Source organism: Mesocricetus auratus, unplaced genomic scaffold (genome assembly GCF_017639785.1).
Source record: "Mesocricetus auratus isolate SY011 unplaced genomic scaffold, BCM_Maur_2.0 Super-Scaffold_100691, whole genome shotgun sequence".
NCBI classification, from domain to species: Eukaryota; Metazoa; Chordata; class Mammalia; order Rodentia; family Cricetidae; genus Mesocricetus; species Mesocricetus auratus.
Genome location: NW_024429267.1, coordinates 9,060,843 through 9,083,028, shown reverse-complemented (window position 1 = coordinate 9,083,028; position 22,186 = coordinate 9,060,843). Strand labels below are relative to the sequence as shown.

The following is a 22,186-nucleotide window of genomic DNA, read 5'->3' as shown; positions in this document are numbered from 1 at the left end:
ACAGCGTGTTAAGGGACATAATCATGTGGATAGGGACTCATGTCAGTTAGACTTTGTCTCCTTAAAAATCAAGAGCGCCCGTGGTAACAGAGAAGTTTTAACAAGGAGGAAAACCCTAGACAGTTGTCTCTAGGTTCTTTGCTGCCTCTTCAAGGACAACCAGGAAAAGAACTGCTATTTGAGGCAACTTCATTATAAAATCATTTTTAATAAGCAATCTTAACAAAGAGAGGGAACGCTCTTGTGGAGAAGCCCTCCAGGGACCCACAGGCTGCCCACTTAAGTTATTAGGAAGTTTCACACAAGGGACCAAACAGCTATTTCACTGGCCTCGGGGGACAGAGTTTAGTTTTCACCTCATCTCTAGGGGCGCTGGTGTGATCCCATCTAAGCACAGCATAGACGGATAGCAATCAGTTATGACAATGCCCCAACTTGGTGGGGAGGGGAAACAGATTTTCAGTTTTGTCAACACACAAAGACATGGTGTGAGGGAGACTGATAAGTGAACTCAATATACTTGGTGATGCCTAAAGGAAGAGGTAGCAGACACACTTTGCCAGGACCTTCCTATTCTTTAAGAGGAACCATAGAAATCCATTTTAGGAAAAGAAAGAAATACCTACTGTGAGAAAAGACTGTAGTTTCCCCCATTTTTCCAGTTGCTTGAGGGAAAGATTCTTCGTGATGAAAATGGGCTAACCCAGTGCATTTTCCTTCATCTACCTAAGATGTGAGCAAGATGTGGAATTTGGGGTTCAAATTTTTATCAAGCTATTTGTAGCTGAGTTAAAAGGGCTAGAGAGACACGGGTTCTTGGTGTATCACAGGAGCCCTGGCCAATTAGCCCTGGGATGAAAGCAAGCAAGAAGAACCATTAGCCATGGAATTCAAAGTGCATATGTATTTTTTAAGCTTCGGGCCTCATTCCATGCCTCTGATTTTTATGACATGGCAAGAACTGGCCTCACAATTAGACCTTAGAGCTGGGGAAACAGAGCAAAAGGGAACGGCTTTCTCCACTGTCGGAGTCACCCCATCTGTTAAGGTTGAAATCTTTCTGCCCAGTAAGCATCTCTCACTACAGCCCGTCACAGGGAACAGGCAGAAGAGGAGCTTCCAGCTAAGGATCAGGGGTTTATCTGGGCTCAGAGAAGGGGCTGAGGCAAGAAACATTTGATTCAGATGATGCTAAGTGACAAGGCAGGAAAACAATGTTTCCAGGTCACAGCATTTTCCTGTGCATTCTGGAGCTCCTCATCAGCCACGAAAGGAAACCTCCATGTCTTTCTATTGTCCATCTCTTCCTTTGTAACAGTTGACTCCAGCCACATGGGTCCACAATATTGTCCTCAGAGCCATTGACTTACCCAGTGATCCTGTCTATGGCCATAGTTTTAGATAGAACTTGGGTCATCACCAGTGAGCTGAACCCACAAGGTGTTAAAACACAGTATGTAAATGTGAACTTAGCCCTGCATTTTCTTGCAGTACTTTTGTTATAAAGAATCCCTCAAATCGGGGCTGTGGGGAGCACGAGGTTCTAGGGCTACAGTCAATCAATAAAGTGCAGGCCTCACAAACATGAGGCCAGAGCTCAATCCACAGAAGTCACATAAAAAAGTCAGACATGGTGGCTTATGCTCCCAGTGCTGGGGAGGCAGAGACCCATAAATCCCTGGAGCTCACTGGCAAGTCAACTGTGCCTACTTGGTAAATTCCAGGCTAATGAGAGTCTCAAAAATCAAGGTGAGTGGTGCTTAAGGAAGAAGGACCAAGGTTATCCACTGGTGTACACACACACACACACACACACACACACATACACACACACACACACACTTCAAAGGAGGTGGTTTTTCTCCTGCAGAGTAAGCTGTTAGACATGGAGGGGAATGGGTGGACTCTACATGGGGCCTCATGCAGTTCTAGGCACAGATCAGGAAGTATGAGCGCCTCTGCTAGTAAACCTGCCTACTTCCTACCCCGCCTTCTTACAGACATCGGCTGCCATCTGCTCTGTAGCCTGCCAGCCTTCCTTAGTTTCTGGTATTAAATTTCAGGATTTTTCTGTCATAAAATCTCCTCAACTCAAAGCAAAAATTGAAAATGAAAGATATATCCATTAATGTCCTTTACTGAACCTAAACCACAATCTATCACATATTAGCACCTTTATTTGACAGTTTATTTATTTATTTATTTACCAGTTGTTTACTTGCTTGTTTGTTTGAGACAGGGTCTCACTAGGCACCCTGACCTGGCCTGGAACTGTAATCCCATTCAGGCTTACCTCACACTGTTAACAATCTGTCTCCTTTCCTCTGCCCTCTAAGTTCTGGAACCACAGGTATGTGTCACCATGCCTGGCTCAACTTTCTTTTTAATAGTTACAGTGGCTGTTGATGAGGATATTAAAAGCTAGAATTAATGCTTAAGTGGTCAACACACACAAAAAAAGACAAAATAGCCATCGTTGTTATATAGGAGAAACATTTGCCCAAAGATGGAAGTAGGGAACATTCCATTAAGAGGTAGGTACCTTGGGCTGTCAACGGCAAGAAGGGAATTAGCTTGGAAATAAAAACCTTAGTTGCAACAATGTGCAGATACAGGCAGCAATTGTAATTAAAAGTTACTGTAAAGCTATAATTGTTTACATTAATGGGCTTCTTCATCTGTCAAGCACACCTGAATCTCTACTTCTGTTGCATTCCTTGCCTCATATATTACAACCCAGATCAAACCTAAATTCAGGTAGAATTAAGCATCAGCAAAACCTAGTTGCTATCTTTAAAAAAAAAAGATTTACTCTACTTTTATGTGTGTGTGTGTATGTGTGTGTGTGTGTGTGTGTGTGTGTGTGTGTGTGTGTGTGTGTGCTGATGCTCACAGAGGCCAGGAGGGGGCTATTTGCTTGCCTGGATCTGGACTTACAGGCAGATATGAGTTGCCCAATATGAGTTTTTTGGAAACCAAACTCCAGTCCTCCTCAAGAGCAGCAAATGTTCTTAATCAGTGAGCCATCTCCCCAACCCTGTAGCTGCTTATCTTTCAGATACAGTCCACTCCCTACATTCTGTCTTGCAGCCCTGTTTGCTTGGTTGGGTTAGGCTTCAAGGAAACCACAGTGTGCTGAATCATACTATCTGGTCATTGAATGGTAAGCATCAACAATCACGTTGAGCTGAAAAAAAAAGCATACTATACAAGGCACTGACCACAATGAAAAGCTCTGCTTTGGTGGAAGATCAGTTCATGCCATGAGCCACGCACTTGGCTAGTGGCCAGGGCTTTAGATCTCCTAGAAGCATAGGAGCCTCAGAAGAGCTGTTCCTATCAAGGGTTCAGCTGAGTTGTATGAACAGTGATACTGACTATTCAGCATCTTTGATGGATCAAGTTAGGATGTTAAACAGATGATACATGGTCCTTTTAATGTGGAAAAGCTGGACAGTTGCCAGCAGATCATCTTAGTTAGATGAACTTTGCCATACAGCAGGAATAACATTCTTCTGTCTTGAAATAAGTCGATTCTTCAAGTGGAAAAGCCTATCTATACATGAAACAGTTGTAAGATTAAAAAAAAAGCAACAACAATGAAACCAACACCAGATGGCTCAGTAGGTAAAGGATATCACTGCACAGCCTAACAACTTGTTCAGTCCCCAGATCTTCAAAGGTGTATGGAGAGAAATGACTATACAAAGTTGTACTCCAGTGTCTACACGTTTGCCATGGCATTCATGCCCGCACACAGATATCATGTGCATGCACACACATAATAACAATGAAAAACTAAAACAGAAAATGATTAAAAAATAAGATAACACCTCAGACAGTTGTAGCAATAACTATTTTGTGCTTGGCTTTCTTTTCTGCTGTGGAGTGGGAGAACCACTCTAAAGATACTAGTTGGTTTTAGAACTCTTCGTCTTTAAATCCTGTGTCTTTGGGGCACACTAGTGTATGTGCCTTAGTTTCCATCTTTGGAGCAGGAGTGATATAATGCCTACATCCCAAAGCCATGACCATGATGAAACACATGAGAACTTTTAAATTCTCTAAAAAAGGCCTCTCACCAACTGGTACAAAGGATGAGCCACTGGCATCTCCCAAACACAGAAACGGGCAGTCTCATCTGGTTCCCAGTCCGGGCTCTGCCCATGACCAGCTGGGCGAGCAAACAAGTTTTTTGACTCCTTTAAGCTAAGTGGCTCATTTGGATACATTTTCTTATCTGAAACTTGTTGCAAGGCCGAAAGTCAATGGTGCTCATGAGAAGATGAGAGGAGATAATGACAGCCAGCATTAAACACAATATATAGAGCCTGGGCAGTGCCTGGGCAGTGGTACATACCGCAATTGCCTACAACTGTGGGTGCTTCTGCTCTTCTCACTGTTGAATCAAGGTAACAAAGGCTTCTGTGTAGGTAACTAGCCTCTCTCTTTCTCTGCTGCCCCATTTCATCTTTCATACGTACATCTACTGTACATATTTGTGTGGGTCTATGTGTGCATGTGTGTGAGGAGGCCCAAGGTCAACACCGGGTACCTTCCTTGGCCTCTCCCCATTTACTGTTTGAGACAGTGTTTCTCACTGAACCAGAAGACCACCAATTTGGTTAGACTAGCTGGCCAGGAAACCCCCAGAGGTCCTCTTGCTTCTGTCTTTCTTCCACCATAATTGCCACACCTGTGTTTTTTGTTTGTTTCCTTTTCTTTCTAACACATGGATTTTCATGCTTTCATGGAAAGCACTTTGCCCACAGAGCTTCCAACGCAGTTCTCAGCTCTTTCTTAGAGTTTAAACCAATCACAAGGAAGAGTTTATTAACTGTGTAATAAACCTATCAATCACATACCAGTATTTTATAGGCCAAGTCATTTTGTTTTCTGGAAGAATTTCAAAGAGTCAGTTACTACCTCTATATACCCTTGGAACTTGACAGTGTCATGATTAGGTTTTTGTCAATATGAGGCAAACTAGGGTCATCTAGGAAGGGAAACTTTAATTGAGAAAATGCCTCTAATGAACTGGCTTATAGATAAGTCTGTGGGACATATTGTTGATTAGTGATTGATGTGGGAGGGACCAGGCCAATGCCTCTCTGTGGCAGATGGTCCTAGGGTGTACAAAAAAGTCAGTTGAACAAGCCATGGGGAGCAAGTCAGTAAGCAGCCTTTCTCCATGACTTTTGCTTCACATCCTGCCTCCAGATTCCTGCCTTGGTATCCCTCCCTAACTTCCTTCACGACTGACTGTGAACGGGATGTGGAAGCAAACACACCCTTTCTACCCTAAGTTGTTTGGTCATGGTGTTTATCAAAGCAATAGAATGCAAACTTGGACAGAAAGGAGCACAAAAACTTTTGTCCTAAAGTTAGTTCGTGAATCTGGAGTCTACTAACAACAACAACAACAAAAAAACCCCAGCACCAGGAGGCCTAGGCGGAAACATTTAGCAGGTACAGCTCTGTGTAGAGCATTTGACAGCTGATGGAAATGCTGAACTTTCAGCTTCTCTGTGGAGTTCACAGGTCCTCACCCTGAAGTTGGGTTTTAAGACTATGAAAACTGTCTGCCTTGGGTGAACCCCCAGGGCCAGATACAGTCCATTTATTTTTAACATGATGGGCCACAGAACAGCTTAGGAGGGTGTAGCTGTAGCCACACGGACCGACTCTAAACAATGAAGTCATTTCCAGACTCTATGCCAAACACTTGGCTTCTTCCATCTAGTCCCTTTTGAAGGGAGTAGGTAGGTATTGTTCAAGCCAAGAACAAAGGGAGATGAACACAAGGACAGTTTCTAGGGTCCCAGGTGAGAGAATTGAATTTACTTGGTTGTTCCCAGATGTTTGGATCACAGCGTCTAAATCTTGTATAGAAGGCCTCTAATTCTTTTCTTTTCTCCTACACTCCAGCTAGACTTGCTTTCTGGTTAGAGTGGAATCTTCTGGAATGGGTGTACCTGATAGTTGCATCTTAGTGACTGTGCCCCTGCTCTCCATGTCTTAGCCTACCTCTGTCTCTCATTCTATGGAGTCTTTGAGAGCAAAGGACCTGCTATCATGAGCAGGCAGCCCTGTGAGGCATGAGGATTTGCATTTTGGTCACGTCCCATTGTCATCAAGCTTTATACATGGGATGGCTAATAGCTCTAGCAATGAACCTTCCGGTTACTTTATGAGCATGAACTTAAGGCTTTTCTGGATTATTTGTCAGTGAGCCAAGTGATGAGAATAGAGGCTCACTAAAAGAAGGCTTGTGTCTGTCTTAATGTCCCAATGAAATACCCTGCCAGCACTTGAAATTATAATTGCTGCGAATCAAATGGGTTGTCAACATAACCTACAAACTCTATCACCAAAGCACCCTCCAGTAGTCTTGCCGAGAGTGGTGCCTAGCTTTTGCTGGCCTGTGAGTGAGCATCTACAATCAAAGAGTGGCTTCCAGGAATGGAAAACAAATTAGAAAATAAGCCTTTTCTGCTTCTTAGTTCTTCTGAGTAGATAGTAACAAATGTGACAAATTTGTGGGTTTATTTTGTGGGGGTTCACAAAGACCCAAGGAAAGAAGATTGAGGCCTCTCATTTTCTTCAAGTCAAATTCAAAGCCACATCTCTGAGGATTAAAAAGCAAACACAGGGCTGGGGAGTTGGATCAGTGATTAGGAGCATTGTTGCTCTTGCAAAGGACCTAGGACACCAAGTAGTGAATTCCCAAAACCCATATGGCAGCTTACAACCATCTGTTAACTGCAGTCCTGGGGGACCTGAAGCCATCTTCTGACCATCATGGGCACGAGGCACATGTGTGGTACGTATAGATACACGTGGACAAAACACTCAAACATATAAAATAATAAAATATCGATAAACTGAAAAAAGGTGAGTACATTAATTTGTTCTATTTTAAATGACTGCAATAAACACTTTTAAAGGGACATAAAAGATAGCACCTAAAAGAAACATTCATATTTGTGCTAAAATATTTTGACTGCTGAGAGTCAGAATCTATTTATAAATAATACAGTGCTTTAATTATTTACTTTAGGTGTTAGCCTGTTACAACCAAACATAAAAAAAGATGTACTAACTTATCTGCTAGTAGCAATTTGTGTTACTATTAAAAAATTTTTGGAATATTGGGATATAATATTTCTGTTGGTATTGGGGGAAGAGGTTGTGTGGAAAATTGACAAATCAACTTGAGATTAAAAAGTCACACTTTTTTCAACTGTCCACCTCTACTTCCTGGACAGTTGTACTTTTCTGTGTGTAGATGAAAGAGTCAGTACAGGCTTATGTGGAAAGAATAAGAAATACAACTAAAGATGGCAATAGGAAGAAACGGCAGTGCTCAGATATCATTGGTACAATCTCAGGGCCTTCTATATATCCTCTGGGCCTGCCTTGTGGTGGCTTTTTGGTGTCTATTTGGTGACAATTCTGTGATGTTAATCTCCACAACAGTTGGATAGAATGGTCTGTTGCAAGTTTTCTTTTTCTTTTAAATTTTCATTTATGTGTGTGGGTTTCTCTCTGTGTATGTATCTGCCATGTGAAGCAGGTATCTATGGAGTCCAGAAGAGAGTGTTGGAACTCCTGGAGCTGGAGCTACAGTATGGATGTTGGGAACTAAACTTGGGTCCTCTGGAAGAGCAGAACAGCCAGTGTTCTTAACCACTGAGCCATCCTTCGAACCTCCCTTCCCATTGCAGGTTTTTGCTCAGTATTTGTTTTTGTGTAACATTTTAGTAAATATGGAACTGTCCAAGCAAAATTAGATTAAGAAGTCAGGAGTGAATGACCAGTTGTCCTTGACAATTAAAAAACCAAAATAGCAGTTGATTCCAAGAAGAAGAAAAAAGATATTATTCACTGAGTATTATTTCATCAGGAAAAGAAACCAGAGCACTCCCTCGAACATGCAAAGTGCAAGCACTCTTGCAAGTGTCCAATCAAATCCATACACTATGTAATCCCCATGAAAATGAAATTGGAATTCCACACCACAGTGTGAAATTGATCTAATGTCCCTATCCCACAAGCAAAGATGTTTTTTCATGTTCACATTCTAAAACCTAATAACAGCATTTCCTATCAACAACTGTAAAACATTACAGATGCAAGAATTTCTTAACCAATTTGGGCATGATGATTTAGTATAAGAAACCCCTGAGCTTTAAGTTCTCCCCCTGAGCCAACCAGTCAAACATTTAGGCATCCTTCAGGGCTCAGGAGAACCTGGCTTTCAAAAGACTATGTTCAGGGACTTCCTGGAGGCTAGCAATCTCATGTCCTTTCATGAAATGTATGGCTCAATTTGCCCCAAGCCATGGTGTGCATGTGTGTGCATGTGTGTATGTCATGCAAGCTCACACAGTCTGAGTGCCATAATTATTCAGGTTCACTTTATAGTTCTTGCACCTCTGACGGGTGCACATGTGACCTGGCACACTGGTTTGATAATATATTGGGCAACTATACATATTAATTTGCAAGTTGAACAGTTTTTTGGGGGGCAGTTAGAAAGCTCAGATTGAAATCACTAATTCAGGGTGACTTGAGTTGTCAACTATTATATAGTCAAGGCTTGACCAAGGTTTCCAGAACCCTGGCTAAAAATGAAAACTTTGAGTCAGTACAGAAATGAATTCATATACTTCACTGGTAGTGAAGAAACTTCTTGAAGAACAGATGTCAAGAGGAGTTAAGAGGAGGTGAAATTTAACATCTTTAAAAAAAAAGAAAGAAAACCCCACAAAGCACGTTAGGACAGCTCCGTTTTCAAGGAAGAAATCATTTGGGGGATTAGAGAGAGAGAACCGATCGATTTTCTTTTCCTGCATACATTGTGGACCCAGGTTAAGATCAGAAACATAAAGGGCTATCTGTCAAGCTGGGTGACAAAAACAATCTATGTTCCCATGGCACATAGGACTTCCACATTTATGCACCTTGAAGAGTGAAATCTCTCCTGACACTCATAGTCCTGTGTCCACTGCCTGAGCATGAGTCTTTCCAACTTGTCATGGGGAGATTTCATTTTGAGGCATCTCCCCCACTCAGAAAAGTTAAATATCATCTTACCCTTCCCCAAATATCCTGACATCATCTGACCTCAATCTTTCAGTCAAGACAATTGTGAGCTTTGAGTTTTTTTCTACAGGTACTTCATGCTTGATGTTTTCCAGGGTGTCTAACCTGCAACTCTCAGGCTCCTGTGAAATCCAGGATCACTATAAATGAGGCCCAATACAAACCCACAAACTTATTTAAAACATTATGATAATAGCTCTGTTGAATTATGAGGTTTTCAAGTGTGAACTCTGTAGATGACAAAGTCATGTAATGGTGTCAGAAGGTTGGATATCCCAGATTGACTCCTCTCAAGGTTAGAAAGAAACTACTACCCTGGCTGTAACTCTTAAGGTTGACAGAGATGAAATTCTCCAAGCTGTTAATGAAAGGCCTACCTGGTTAAATTGCCTGTTATTCCCCCCTCACTGGTCACCGCTCCACGCTATCCCCTAAATCCCTCCATGAATTTCTATATAGGCCCATAAGTTATTTTCAGTGATGGCAACACCTTGAATGTCTTTATAGATGGACTGTCTATATAATGCCAACATCTGCGGTCTCTGCTTTCTGTGATGTCATCATTTGGGGATGAGCTTCATCTCTATGGAGCTGAACTGGGTTCTTTTGTCTGCTTATCTAAGAGCCAATCCACAATACAAACTGTCTGTAGCTTTCTGTATGCGGCTAGGTGGCCAGAGGTCCACACCCCAAACCACCATAAACAGTAGGCACAAACAGCAGCCCCTGCTTGGGAGAGGCCCAGGACGGAGCTAGCAGAAAGACTGGATTACTTACCACCTCTAGAGTGGGTCCCTCCAGGCCAGGGACGAGCTCATGGGCAAGGCTGTGCAAGGAAGCTCTCTGTACCATGCCTGCCCTGCGGATATACAGAGGACTTCAGTGGCCTGCGCTGTCAATCTCTCAGTCAGCATGAGCTCAATTATGCACCGACAACAGCAAGAACAACAAGAACAACGACAGAACAACCCCCAAAAACTAAGGGTCACAGACTAGCCTGATTGAGGTAGGGGGCAGCGGCTGCAACTGTGGAGGTGCCATCCTGACCATACACCACCTAGCTTGGGCTGGGCCTCTCATGGTATTTCAAACTAGCATTCCGTGGAGACCCATGAGAGCCACATGGAGGAACTGCAAGTCTGGGCCCTAAATGTCAGGTAGCTTCTTCTCATTGCAAGAGACTTCTTTTACTTTAAAAAATAAAAATTGCAATTTCTTATATTTTTCTCCTCTACAAATACAGAAAGACAGACAGACAAACCCAAGAGCAGATTTGGAGAATCAACTGAGGCACAAGTGAAACTATTTTGATGTTACATAGATATTGCTCCCCGCCCCCAATGATTCACATGGAACTAAAAAAAAAAAGTGTGAAAAGTTAAATGAAGAAAAATGTGGGAATATATCCTTGTCATTCCTCTGTCAAAGTGCCAAAAATAGATTCAATGCTGGACTTGGGAAGATGCCCAAACACATCTCATAGGTAGCATGTATTTGTGGTCTGAAATACTCATCAAATTCTAAAGACTCTATTCGTTCTAAGGCCTAAACAATATACTGGTGAGCTACAGTGAAGGTTGACTGCTTGCATCAGCAGCACAGTGTTTCATTCTGAAGTTCAAGGCTCAGTCAAACATCCCTGCTCCGACTGCACATCACAGCACCTTACACTGACATGAGTTGGTAAGTTTATGGTGGAATCTGAGTGAGGCGGTTGATGAAGGCGATTGACCCTGAGATGAATACAGAGCATAGACCCAGCACACAGATCCACACCACGCTATCAATGCCAGTTACCAGGGCCCCCACGGACCATGCCATGGCTGTGCAACAGCGCCTCTATTCCCCTCCGTATCTCTGCTCCACAGACATAAGAACAAAACAACCTCATCTGTGAGCTAGTGGCAAGGAAAAGGAGAGAGAAGTTTAAAAGAAATCAGGGTTTTCTAGAAACTCTTCTAAGAAGGATCCAGAATAAGAGGTGAACAGTAAGTAATTGATCCTCCTGGCTAGGTTTCGAGGCGTCTCTACAGATTTGTGGCTTGGAACACCAGAATTCACCAGCTTACGCCTGACCTTGCTCATCAACACACACTCAGTACAAACAGGTGGAGATGTGCCAAATCCGACCACTACAGGTTGAAAATATGACCACTATTGACCATGGAAACATTGGTTTATGTTCGAAGGGCCACAGCAGCCAGACATATGCGAATTCCAACTCTTCCGAAAACTTGGGACAGAAACAAAATGTATTACTTACATGTGTGCGTCTTCTTCGTCACTGAGATCCCTGCAAGAGAAGAGACAGAGAGACAAAGGTCAAGAGAGGTCCTGTGAGGGTCTCTGTGGTCATAGGTCATACAGTGTGTGCTTGAAACATGTCACCTTCAGTCAGTGACAGAGCTGGGATTGATCCCAGGACATACTCCAAAGCCTTAAATTGTAAAAGGCAGGAACCATGAGCTTACCGCCTCTCTTATGAGCTAACTGCATGGTTGATAGCTTGGTCAGCACCATGCTTGTCTTGCAGACACAAGTGTTCAACCCTCAGAATACAAATTAATTATTTTTATTGGTGCATGTTTGTAGTCCCATTGCTGAGGCGGCAGATGAGGGCACACCACATTCCTGGAGCTTGCTAGCCATTCAGGCTAGCTCTTTTGGTGAATTTCAAGCCAATGAGAGACTATCTTCAAAATAAAAGTGGGTAGTGCCTGAGGAACTCTACCTGAGGTTGTCCTCTGATCTCCACATACACATGCATAAACATAGACCTGCATATATGTGTGCATCCCCACTCAGGTACGCATACACATGCACTCACACATGAGGCAACGACACAGACAGTGATGAAACAGCGTGAAGATGAGCAAAAGCTCATTGCTTCATTGTCAGTATGGGAGGGGATCATGTTAATAGGCAGAAAGAAGGCACAAGAGAGCAATGCCAAGGGATTAATTTGGCACAGCCATTGATTCTGAGCTTCGTTTTTAATGGAAATATTCCTTCCTGCTTACTCAAAGCATAGTTTTTTTTGGTAAAGAAAAATGCAATTGCACGCACTCGTGCACGAACACGCGTGCACGCGTGCGCGCGCGAGCACACACACACACAGACATATAATGTTATTTATGTGTCTGTATTTGTTAAAGCATAGGGAAATGATAGCCTACTCTCTACAAATAGTATCGCTATGTATGGTGGGAACACAGAGGATGCATGAGTCAGCAACTTGGATGTTCCCAAGAAGATTGATGAGTGACAGGTGACAAGTGGAACTAAGTAGTTGCTGGCAAATGGCACCCGACAGAGAGGATGACCATAAGCTTTGATGCAAGCAGTTCTAGCTCCATTTCACAGTATCTAAGCTTTGAACATCGCTTACGCTTCAGCCTTCTAGGGAGACATTCTCAGGGATAAACTGGCTCAAAACAATCATGAAAACATTTAACTTGTGACTAAGAACCGCGGTAAACCTTGAACTTTTTTTTTCAAGTTATTAAGAGAACTATTTAACCCTCCCCTGGAAAGTAAAAGTAGCTGGAAAATTTGGCACCCCGCAACATCGGACCTATTACTTAGCTATGGAACACATCGTTCGGGGAGGAGATGTGTTATGAAAACCCTTGGTAGACATTAAGGGAAAAAAGTTTCAAAGTTGTGAGCCAAGACCAAAATCACACACTTGCTTCTCCAAAGTTTTCCAAAGGCCTTATTTAAGGAAGCTGAAATTACATAGCCCAATTCAAATTTACCCCCCCACCCCCTTATAGAGGAAAACCAGACTGTTGTTTTTCATTGTGTTTACTTTGACGTTTCAAAGTGAAGGGAGATCCTTCTGTGAAGACCCTCAGAGACTCTCCAAGGGAACTGCAGAAGCATTCTAGAAGTTTCAGAAGCCTCGCTTATCCTAGAAAAGCCTCTCCCCCCCCAAAGCAGCAGTGAGTGGTCTTAAAACTTGAATATGATTTGTAACTCCAGCTCATGATGCCAGCGCCAATAAATGGCTACATTAGTGCCTTTTCAGCATTACTGGAGATGCTAGCATGCTCTCCTTAGGAAATGGCACCTTCTGGAAAATCACTTTGAAGGGAAAGTGCCTAGGCTGTCACTCCTGATTATTCAGCCCCCACACACAATTGGATTGAACGCAACCCCAAACAGACCTATCTATATTCGCTGAGTGTGGAACTCTTTTTCTCCTGACACTCCAAGGCCTGATGAAAATCCCACGGCGTTGGGTTTTCTACTTAAAGTTATTATTCAGCGTGGTACCGTGTTCTCATCAAATTTTTTCATGATGATTACACTCATAATAGATTTTGAATCTCTTTCCAGGAAAGCTGCCTGATCCTGGAGGTTTCGGTAGCGGGCATGGAGCACATCTGTCTCTTGAGAGAAAGCATATCTTCGTCTTCAAAACGGCTCAAACTCTTGGTCTTGTAGTTTCGAGATACTGCCAATTAACAGTCTATATAGGCCAGAGGAGGGTTTGGGTTGCTAAAGGTAGCAGAGAAAATACAGAACACCAGGCTGTGTTTGAACTTCCACTATTAACTTCTTTCTCTTACATTTACATTTTACTGAGAAGTGTGTATTCTATTTGACAACTCCAATCTATATAAATATAATCCTAAATTACATTGTCTTTTACAATGAAGATATACTAGCCAATCAAATGAAGAAGAGCATAAAGCCACACTTCCTCTCAAAAGCAATATTTGTTTTAAAAGCACTAGTCAACTGAGTACAGTACATTGTTGTTTTTTTTTTTTTTTTTTTTTTTTTACAGAGGAGCTATTTTGAAGACAGAATTCTGTTTCCCTAGAAAAGGCAAACAAAAGCAACAGTGTAAACTCATGAAAGATAAATTCAAGGGAATAATTAGAAGATTTATAAAACTTCCTTTGTCCTCCTCACTTGAAAAATAAATCATCTTGACCCTGAAAATGTCTTGAACTTGGCCCCCTTCTTTCTCTATGGGACTTGTGATACTTTATATTTACGACTCTACAGACATAACAAAGGAAAAAGAGATGATCTCTGTATTTCACAGAAACCATGGCCCAGGGAAACTTAATTAGCATATTTAAAGTTTCTCTGTGGAAGTTATTGCTTGATGAGAAACATGCCCAAGGCAAGTCTTTAAGACCCTGGTGTAGATAGGACCTCTAAAAAGCTTGTCATGAGGAGACCTACCCCCTCAAATCTGTCCTTAGAAGTGAGCTGTGTAAATGGTTTAAGCTTATGGGAAGAGTATTTAAACTCTGTCTCCAGCTTATTTAAACCAAGCCCCAACTCAGGTTTGGGGGAGAGAGTGAAACACACAAAGAAACTCCGTCTCACCATCTAGAATATTCTAGAAGAAACGGACCGTTCTGCAGGGCCTCCATCTGCTCCCATCCCTCTTGTATCACCAACACCCAGTTGGGCATCCTGCTTTTGTCAATTCCCACTGTTTGCTCAGTCACCCGACAGTAAAGTTTTTTCTTTCTCTTCTTAAGTTTGTGGAGATTTAGTTTCTGGTCATCCTCACTCAGAACTGGTCTCATCCTCAATGTACACACAACAGTCACACAGTGCCAATCCTTCCTATTAAAGAAAGGGGAAAGACTTTGGAGGCGGGGCAGGGAAGTTCTTATCTAAATCTAGGGCGGGCTGCAGCAGAAGAAAGAATCCTTAGAATTAAGACTTCCCAAAGGAAGATCACATTTAATGTTAAGAATGCAAAGAATGTATTTTACTCAAGAATAGAAGAGTAAGTTTCTTCAAAGCCACTCTTAGGAGAGCTGGATCCAGCCCACCTGTGTTCCTGACATTTGGCTGAGAGACCTTGGGCAAATCGTTAAACCTCTCTGGATTTGAATTTCTCCAAGGAGAATACAGATAATCTTTATAAGACTCAAAAAGATTGCTGTGATGATTCGAACAAAACCATTGCTTTGGTTTTGTGGAGTCTGATATTAAATTTAATTTATTTTGGTAAAGAATAAACAACCATATATTATTCTTTAAAATTTATATCTTCATTTTATATGTTTTGCCTGTATATATGCCTGTGCATGTAGTGCATGTTAGATCCCTGGGACCTGGAATTACAAATATCTACTACGTAGGTGCTGGGAATTGAACCAGTGTCCTCTTATCTCTTCAGCTCTATCTACATACAGTATTATTATTATTTAAGGATCATAAAAAGGGGAAAGGGGAGAGGGGAGACCAGCCTCTGGGGACAGGAGCAGGAAAAGAGGAAAGAGGGAGGGAGAAAGGGAGGGAGGGAGAGAAAGAGGAACAGACAGATAACGAGGGAGAGAGAGAGCCACACAGCATTATTTTAACAAAATGGAATCATCACATGCTACTGGAAGCTATGACAGCTGCCTTCCTGTCATCCCTGTGTTTGATACTGACTCAGGGTCCATGATTTCCATTGTTTGTGGTTGGAAGAAAGCATGGCATAGACAAGCATGCTACATGAGGCCAAGAGAACTTTCTGGTAGAAACAAGCACCATGTTGATTCTCTTCTCAGTTTAGTTCAGAGACGCTACTCACAGCTGATGGGGTAGATGAAGGATGTTGCTCACTGCCTCCAAAGGATGACCAAGGGCCTGGCTTCTGTGAAGGGCTTTCTTTACTTACAGATGACTGATATAAAGACAAGGTCATGTCTCAGAGTCTCACAAACAGGCAGAGCAAAGGTCTCTGCAGACAGAGAAACTTTATGGAGGGGTGGGGAATGGTGGCATGACTTCTCTTCCAAACACAAAAATTTCACAACCCTGAATCCAGAGTGACCTCAGTGGACAGCCTGGGCTACCTGCTCAGTGTGTCTGGACTTAGTTTTCTTATGTATAAAATATAGTAGTGGGGCTATTCTCCAACTTGTTCTTGGATGAATAGCTCCTTGCACTGCCTCTAAACAACTGCACCAAACCATCTCTTCTAAGCAGCAGGCTGTCCTGTTGGACCTGTTTTGAGAAAGCAAGATGCACTCATAATCAAAGACAACCCCCTGGAACATTTTCCTCTTTCCTTTAAAAACCAAAAATGAAAGAAGGCTATGTTCACAGGAGGTTACTCATCAGTGAGAGATACACTTCTCGTGGGGATATCTTTTAAAGTTATCTGGGAGCCTAGGGAGGTCCTAGGCTCCTTATGTTTCTCCTAGAGTCATGTGTGCACACTCACATGCCACACACAGACATAAAATAAACACAGAACTTTTGTCATATTGTAAAGTACTCTAAATTGCTGTGGAAGTGCCCCAAGTATGTGTGTGTGTGTGTGTGTGTGTGTGTGTGTGTGTGTGTGTGTGTGTGTAAATTGGATGACACCCAAGGCACCTTCACTTTTTCCCCCCTGGGCAGGGTCTCTCATTATCCTTGAACTCAAGCCTAGTGGCTTGGCTGGCTGGCCAGTGAGCTTCAGAGATCCAGCTACCTGTCCCTGCCTCCTCAAGTGCTTGAATTCTAAGCAAGTGTCACCATGCTTCTTGTGTTTGTTTGTTTGTTTGTAAAGTACAGATTCTGGGAGATAGGACCAAGTAACCTCTCCCAAGCCCCAGGGCTGTAGTTTCAAATTAGGGACTTAAATCCTTAAAACAAAGAGAAAAAAAAATCCCACCAATACCCTAAAATCAAAGTATGGCTTCCAGTATCATAAGCTTGCCTGACTCAATTTAGCTAACAACATTTCAAGGTAAATCAAAGGAAATGTCATGAAAATACCACAAATTTGTCACTGTCAAGCTTATCAGTGGAGAAAAATTTCAGAGTTCTAAATTCTTGGAGGAGAGTGTTTCAGGAAAGTAATCTGATAGTTCCAATCTTTCCCAATCTTAGACCAATTAACTTCCTTCATGGGCTTCTTGAAGGCAGTTGTCTGGGTACAGAGGTGTTTGCTCTGTAAGAGCCAGCATCTCCCTCCCCACCCCTCATGTATGGCAAATTCCTAAAGGGACATTTTCAGAGGCCTGTCATGCTGGACAAGGGCTTGCTTAGTGGGGACACTCCATTGTCACCTAGTCAGCATTCAGCCTTGTGCCATCTCTGGTCCTCTTGTAGTAATCTAACAATACCAAGTCAGGGGTGTCTAACTGCTGCTCCTTCTGTGTTAAATATCAAAACAAGCAAACACACAAGAGCAAGCAGTGCCTAAACATGGAGTAAAGAGATTCTCTTTTCTTTTAGTCTTACTTCTTCCCATACACCCACATTCCTACATTCCAGGTGACTGTGGCAGAGAGGAGACAATCAGAGTGAAAACCCAGGATTTAAATGGCCCAAGTCTAACACTACACTAGTTTCACTTTGTACACTGGTGGTTTTAATTCTAAGAAATCAGTGGCCCCAGATTCAATGACATGTCCAGGATTAAGTCTCCCTCAAGACACCAGAGGGATATGCTATACTTGTCAAAATGTGACATCTTGAGTAAATGATTTAAACTCTCTCAGCCTCTGGGTCCTTAATAAAAAGAAGACAGCATTGGGGTTGTGACTCCACAGCCAGAGCTTGGGTGAGGCCCCCTCTTTGACCCTCTGAACTGCAAAAGACCGTGGTGGTAAACTCTGAGTGTTCGGCAACACTGATGATGGTTCACCTCAGACATCTTCTGCTAAAGATGTTTCTAATTGCATACACGGTGTGAATGTATTCTGCACTAAACAGAAGGCTACCCCTTGGACAGATGTAGGCATGCCCATCAGGGATCTACTGTTAAGCAGGTGTCTAATCTGGGTAGCCAATGCCTAAGGTCTTAGACAAGTTTCATCAAACAAAGCTGGAAACACTTAGCCCGATGTGTACTATCAACCCACACACTACAGAGGCTGCAGACTCCCCCTTAATCCTCCTTCCACTTGATCCAGGGAAGGAGGAAGGCAGCCTTGAAAAGCCACATTTTATAGGCAGCAAATGAACTCATTAAGAACTAAGACACACCATCCCTGCTCCCCCCTACACATTTCCAATAGCCAACGATTGTTTCACAAAGGAAAAGATCTTACTTTCTGCTAACCCTCTGTCCCTCCCACTCCACCTAGACCTGGCAGACTAAGCTTGCTGGGTTCTACATGGTCAAGGAGAAAAAGCACACAGATGAGGGAAATCAGGATACAGTCTAGGAAGAGGCTGGTCAAACAGAAACTATGTTACAAAATGCTGTCCTTGTCTAGGACAGAAGAACTATTAATGATAATCAGTACATCTTAACTGAAAGTGCTCCAAGTAATCCCTAGACTTTGTTTCAGAAATTCTTAATGGACATTAATGCTTAGAGTTCACTCAAAAGAGAAATAAATTACGTGTCAGGGTTGCAGGGACCAAGGGCAGCAGGCAGAAGGCATCAAAGCATTTAGCAATGTTGCGACAACCAAATTTTTTATAATTGCATAAAAAGCCCTTAAAATCATTTAGAAGTACTAATTATCAACATTAATAATATTTTAATGTGAAGTTTCTTTCATGTTAGGATAGAGCCTAGGCTAAGCTGTTTTGGTAAGACTACTTCAACTATTTGACCAACCAAGGTGTTTTCTTAGCCATGAAAACAATTCTACTTTATTGTGAAAAATGATTGTGGGAATGAGGAGTTCTTTTTTCTGTTTTTGAATTAAAATGTGTGTGTGTGTTGTGTGTATGTGTGTTTGAGAGAGGGAGGGGGAGAGGGAGGGAGAGAGATAAAGACAGAGAGAGAGAGAGAGAGAGAGAGAGAGAGAGAGAGAGAGAGAGAGAGAGAGAGAGAGAGAGAGATCTTCCATCTTGAGGTCATATTTCCTGATTTTTTCCCAGAAGCATCTTTTAATTTTGGTATGCCTTCTTTTAAGTCTTGCCTCTATCTTTAACAAAAGATTTCCAAAGGACAAAACAGGTCACATTCCAGGGCTCACAGGCCATCTGTCTCTCTGAGAAAGAAATCTGTGTATCTTAGAAACTTCTCTGAGAAACGACTACTCATTTGAAAAGTCCACACTGCAGGGGAGTGGTTTCTCCTGGTTGTACTAAATGCATGATTAGCACCAGGACACACTGACAATAATTAGATCTTTACTGGGCAAGAAGGATTTACTTTCATACAGTTTGCATGTGAGAAATGGACCTGTCCAGAAGGACTTACTCAATTGGTTTACATTTGACCTCAGAGCTTTGGGCAGGGATATGAACTCATATGGAACTGCCAATGCTTCCAATGTAAACTTCTGGAACTGGTTTGCATATGTGTGTGTGTTGGGGGGGCTGCATGCTCACACACTGCACACATGTGGGAATCAGGAGACAACCTTAGGATCTAATCTTCAAATGCTTTATATTTTAGGTTTGAGTGGAACTTCACCATGTAAGTCAGGTTAGTGGGTCTGTGAGCTTCCAATAGATCCTACCAGGGGTCCCTTCTGTTTCCAGCCCCTATCCTGCCATTTTAGACCATTTCTTACCAGGCTTTAAGACTGAACATAGTTTGTCAGGCTTAGCAGCAAATGCATTTACCTGCTGACCTATCTGCCAGCTCTGCACTTGTGTGGGTTCTGGGTTCTGAGTTCTGGGGATCAGAACTTGGGTCCTCTTACTTGCCGGGCAAGTGCTGTTTTGACTGAGCCATTTCCCTACCTCCCATAATTGGTAAGCTTTATCATATATATTGTATTTTAATTCAGCAGTAGAGTTTATGATACTTTTTTTTCTGAAAATGCTTTACTTTAGGGACTTCTTGGGATCTCTTAATTCTCTTTCTCTTTGACACCCCCAGGCAGGCACAGACTTGAGCTGTTTGTAACTGACTCACCAGAATGCTGTCACCAGGAGGCTAGAGTTTATAAAGACAGAGCTATTAGAACTGGTTAGATAAGGATAACCCAAAGATTATGGAGGAAGTTGGATACCGCACATCAATACATTACACAGACAAGGAAGCTAAACTGCAGCTCACAGGGCATGGGGTCCTAGTCCGTATGCCGTGCCAAGGCCAGTGAAGATGAAAGAAACCACCCTCATAGCCGCATCTACTGCTGACGGTGGGAAATGGAGACGGAGCCATCGCTGGCTATACCTCAGACTGCCTAAAAAAGAAGAGAGTCTGACAAGGTAGAAACAAGGCCAATTGGCTCTAAATTTGGAGGGGATGATCTCCACCGTCAGAATAGATGAGAGAAGATATCAGGATCCGGTGCGGTAACTGACAGTCAAAAAAGGAGAGAGCTTCAGTACTCAAGAATATACTGGAGAGCAAGGACTAAGCCAGACTTTTTAAAAATGCCAACAATGGCTAGCCTGAGGACAGAGAAAGACCGCATCAAACAAAACGAGCAAGCAAACCTACAACTCCCAAACACATAGAAAAAGTCAACATGCTTTCTATTTTAAAGAAGAAAGATAGAAAATAAAACACACCACATGAAAACATCAATAATTCAGACATAAACTGAACTCAGTCATAAAGTGAACAGTTTGCAGTGTTCACTGTTTAACTATAGGATTTTTAGGCAAGCTGTATGGGTTGGCCATTGCTGGGAGATAATTTAGGAAAAGAAGGAGGGTATTTAACATTAAAAAAAATTAAGTGTGTGTGTGTGTGTGTGTGTGTGTGTGTGTGTGTGTGTGTGTGTATACTCCTGCACATGCCGGTACTCAAGGAAGCCAGAAGAGTGTATCAGATACCCAGGAGCTATAGTATTTCTGAGCTGCCCAATGTGGGTGCTGGGAATGGACTTTAGTCCTCTGCCAGAAAGAACCTCAGTCTCTTTCAACAGCTGTGGTGTTTGAATTAGAATGGCTACTATAGGCAATTATTCCCAGTTGGTGGAACTGCTTGAGAAGGACGAGGAGATGTGGCCTTGGAGGAGATGTGTCACTGGGGGTGGGTATTGAGGTTTCAGAAGCCCAGGACATTTCCAGTTAGCTCTCTCTGCCTTGTGTTTGTTAACCGAAATGAAAATACTCAGCTACTGCTCTAGCTCCATGTCTGCCTGCCTGCCACCATACCTCCTGCATTGGTCATGACCTCTAACCTTCTGCAACCATGAGCCTCCAAATAAAATAGCTTCTTTTATAACGTATGTTGGTCATGGTATCTCTTCACAGCAACAGAAAAGCAACTAAAATGACAGCAGGGTTATTTCTCCAGCTCCAGGGTATTTATTTTTTTCATGAATTTGAATTTGTCAGGTTAGATGGGCAAACTCTTTCCCCCATGGGATTCTAAGTGAGGAATTCCTAGCTTTGCCAATTACTTTATGGGCAGTTCTGGGCCAGACATCTAACTGCCTCAGTTTCCCCATCCCTAACTGAAGGTGGAAAAGATTGATTTCTTTAATTCTAAAATTCTTCCAGTCACAGTGGCACATTCCAGGAATCTCAGCACTAGGGAGGAAGACAGAAACACAGCACAAGTTAGAGGCTAGCCTAAACTATATAATGAGGTCTTCTTAAAAAAAAAAAAGACAAGAAAAGTGAACACAAAGAAATGTAGTCATATTGATTAGTCTTTGGTTCAGGACACACACAAATCTTTTTTATCACACCATCATTTATTTTAGTGATACATCAGGCATTAGCCACATGAATGGCAGCAAAGAGGATAACGTAGTTCAAGTACGTCTATGTCATGGGATCCTCTACCATCACAAAACATGAATATCAGAGAAAGATGTTATATTAGCATAAAGTAAGGGAAAAGGAAATGCCAAAGAATAATCTTTGTCAGAAAAGAACAAACACATCAAAAAGACAAATTGAAAATATATGCACTAGAGAGTGGTTTTCCATAAGTAGGAGTAAATAATGGGTCCACTTTTTCATTGCTTCCCCTATATTTTCTAAAATTTCTATAACAAAGCTATATAAATAAAATTTTAATCATAAGGAGGAAGTTAATATGTAAAAACCTATTTCAAATGGCTGTTGGTAGGATAAAATGAAATAATGAATGGGAATACTTATTCAAAATCGTTCTGTTTTCTTTTGTTTTTATTATTGCAGGTATCTCTTTGTGAGAACCATGAGTTCCCATGGAAACTGCTAATTGCACTCTTGACCTTTCCTAGGGAACTCTATATGCTGTGAAAAAGAAGGGCTATGACAG

The 22,186-nt window shown here is 42.2% G+C and overlaps 1 protein-coding gene across 3 annotated transcripts in view; it reads right to left on the bottom strand.

Annotated features, from left to right (window-relative positions):
• The window catches only part of Rora (RAR related orphan receptor A), a 713,188-nt gene that overhangs the window by 180,848 nt on the left and 510,154 nt on the right, over positions 1–22,186 (bottom strand). For 2 of the 3 annotated variants that reach the window (XM_013117427.3, XM_040739982.1), the window contains exon 2: positions 11,372–11,401. The exons of the other annotated variant lie outside the window; for it this stretch is intronic. In XM_013117427.3, coding sequence (XP_012972881.2) covers positions 11,372–11,401 — 30 coding nt within the window. The remainder of the gene's footprint in view (positions 1–11,371; positions 11,402–22,186) is intronic. 3 annotated transcript variants of the gene reach the window in all.